This window comes from Hipposideros armiger, unplaced genomic scaffold, assembly GCF_001890085.2.
Source record: "Hipposideros armiger isolate ML-2016 unplaced genomic scaffold, ASM189008v1 scaffold_202, whole genome shotgun sequence".
NCBI classification, from domain to species: domain Eukaryota; kingdom Metazoa; phylum Chordata; class Mammalia; order Chiroptera; family Hipposideridae; genus Hipposideros; species Hipposideros armiger.
Window position 1 is genome coordinate 331,758 of NW_017731552.1, and position 1,654 is coordinate 333,411.

The window sequence follows — 1,654 nt, forward strand, 5'->3', positions numbered from 1 at the left end:
CTTCATTGCATTTATCATAGTCTAAAAGCATCTTGTTTATTTATGTGTAACCACCCCAGGGGTTTGTTGTGTGGATTGAATGAGTTTGTACATGTCAAGCAGTTAGCACAGATCCTGGTGCCTGGAAAGAGCTTTATGTGCTTTATCAGTAATCAAGTAAATATACAGCATATTATAATTAAATTAAAATGGGTATAAATGCTATGGAGGAAAGAGAAAGCCTGAGAAAGGAGGTAATAATGGTGGCTGAACGATTTTAGATAAGGTGGACAGAGAAAGTGATGGGGGTTGAAGAGTGAGCTATGCACCATTTGAGGGAAGGACATTCTGAGTAGAGGGCACAACCTATGCAAAGGCCCTGAGGCAGGACCATGCCTGGCATGTTGGAGGAACAGCAAGGAGGCCCACGTGGCTGGAGCAGAGTCAGCGAGGGAGAGATAGGGAGGAGGCGAGGGCAGGTGGTGGAGGATCTTGGGAACTGAACAGAGGACACAGCTTTAATGTTAGGAAATTTTCAGAGAGTTTTAAGCAGAGGCGATATGATGCTCATAGAGTGGTTGACCCAAATGCGTCAGTATCCTTTGAAATATTTTAAACAGTGTGTGCACATAGCAAGTGTTATTGGTTGCTGTTGATATAACACAATGATCGCTATTTCTATTCTGTAAGTTGCAAACTTAAAAGTGCTGAGCATAGTGCCTGGCATATAGTATTACCAAAGTGTTCTTTCTTGTTGCTATTTTTACATTTATTATTATTATTATTATTATTATTATTGATGAGCTATATACTTAAAAGTGCCAAGGGCAGCCCAGTGAATGCGCACTAAGCATCCTGTAGAACTGGGCACTACTTTTTGTTGCTTTTCCTGTTGTATCAGTGGGAGGAGCCAGGGCCACCTGGAAGCCAGGTCTGTCCTGCCCGAAGCTCCGCTGTCACTCACCCAGAAGGCGGGGGTTGCGTACCCGCTGGCTTCAGTTTTCCTGCCTGGACTGGACGTCAGGACGCGGATGTGGATTGAGGGGTGAGGGATGCAGGATGCGCGCGGGAGGTGGGAGGCGGGAGGCGGGATTGCGACGCGCGCACCAGCCGCCAGGGGCCGCTGCGGAGCCGCCCTTTTGTGGTCCTGATGCTGGAACGAGCGGGCGCACTCAGGAGGGAGGAGGGCGCGAGGACGGGGCGGGCGGGAGGCGGCGTTCGTCGCTCCAGCTGCGAGTCCGCCCGCCGCCCGCCGCCGCCGGCTCGGTCCCTCGCCCGCCGCCCGCCGCCCGCCTTCGCCCGCCATGGCCCGCCTAACGGAGAGCGAGGCGCGCCGGCAGCAGCAGCAGCTCCTGCAGCCGCGTCCCTCGCCTGTGGGCAGCAGCGGGCCCGAGCCCCCTGGGGGGCAGCCCGACGGCATGAAGGACCTGGACGCCATCAAGCTCTTCGTGGGCCAGATCCCACGCAACCTGGACGAGAAGGACCTTAAGCCGCTCTTCGAGCAGTTCGGCCGCATCTATGAGCTCACGGTGCTCAAAGACCCCTACACGGGCATGCACAAAGGTGGGCGCCCCGGCCCCCTCTCTCCCCTCCCCTTTCCTCCTTACCCCACCTTCCGACATCTTCTCTCCCCCAACCCTCTCCTCACCTCCTCCCACTGCTTGCCTCTGCCACG

At 54.7% G+C, this 1,654-nt stretch overlaps 1 protein-coding gene across 9 annotated transcripts in view; it reads left to right on the top strand.

Moving 5' to 3' along the window:
- Positions 1 to 1,188: 1,188 nt before the first annotated feature.
- The window catches only part of CELF5 (CUGBP Elav-like family member 5), a 44,773-nt gene continuing 44,307 nt past the window's right edge, over positions 1,189 to 1,654 (top strand). For 8 of the 9 annotated variants that reach the window (XR_002125246.1, XM_019653472.1, XM_019653473.1 and 5 more), the window contains exon 1: positions 1,201 to 1,542. Coding sequence is in view for 8 of the 9 variants with exons in the window: in XM_019653472.1 (XP_019509017.1) it covers positions 1,284 to 1,542 (259 nt within the window). In the remaining variant the exon portion in view is untranslated. Of the gene's footprint in view, positions 1,543 to 1,654 lie in introns of all 9 variants that reach the window. The other variant, XM_019653480.1, reaches the window with a different exon arrangement.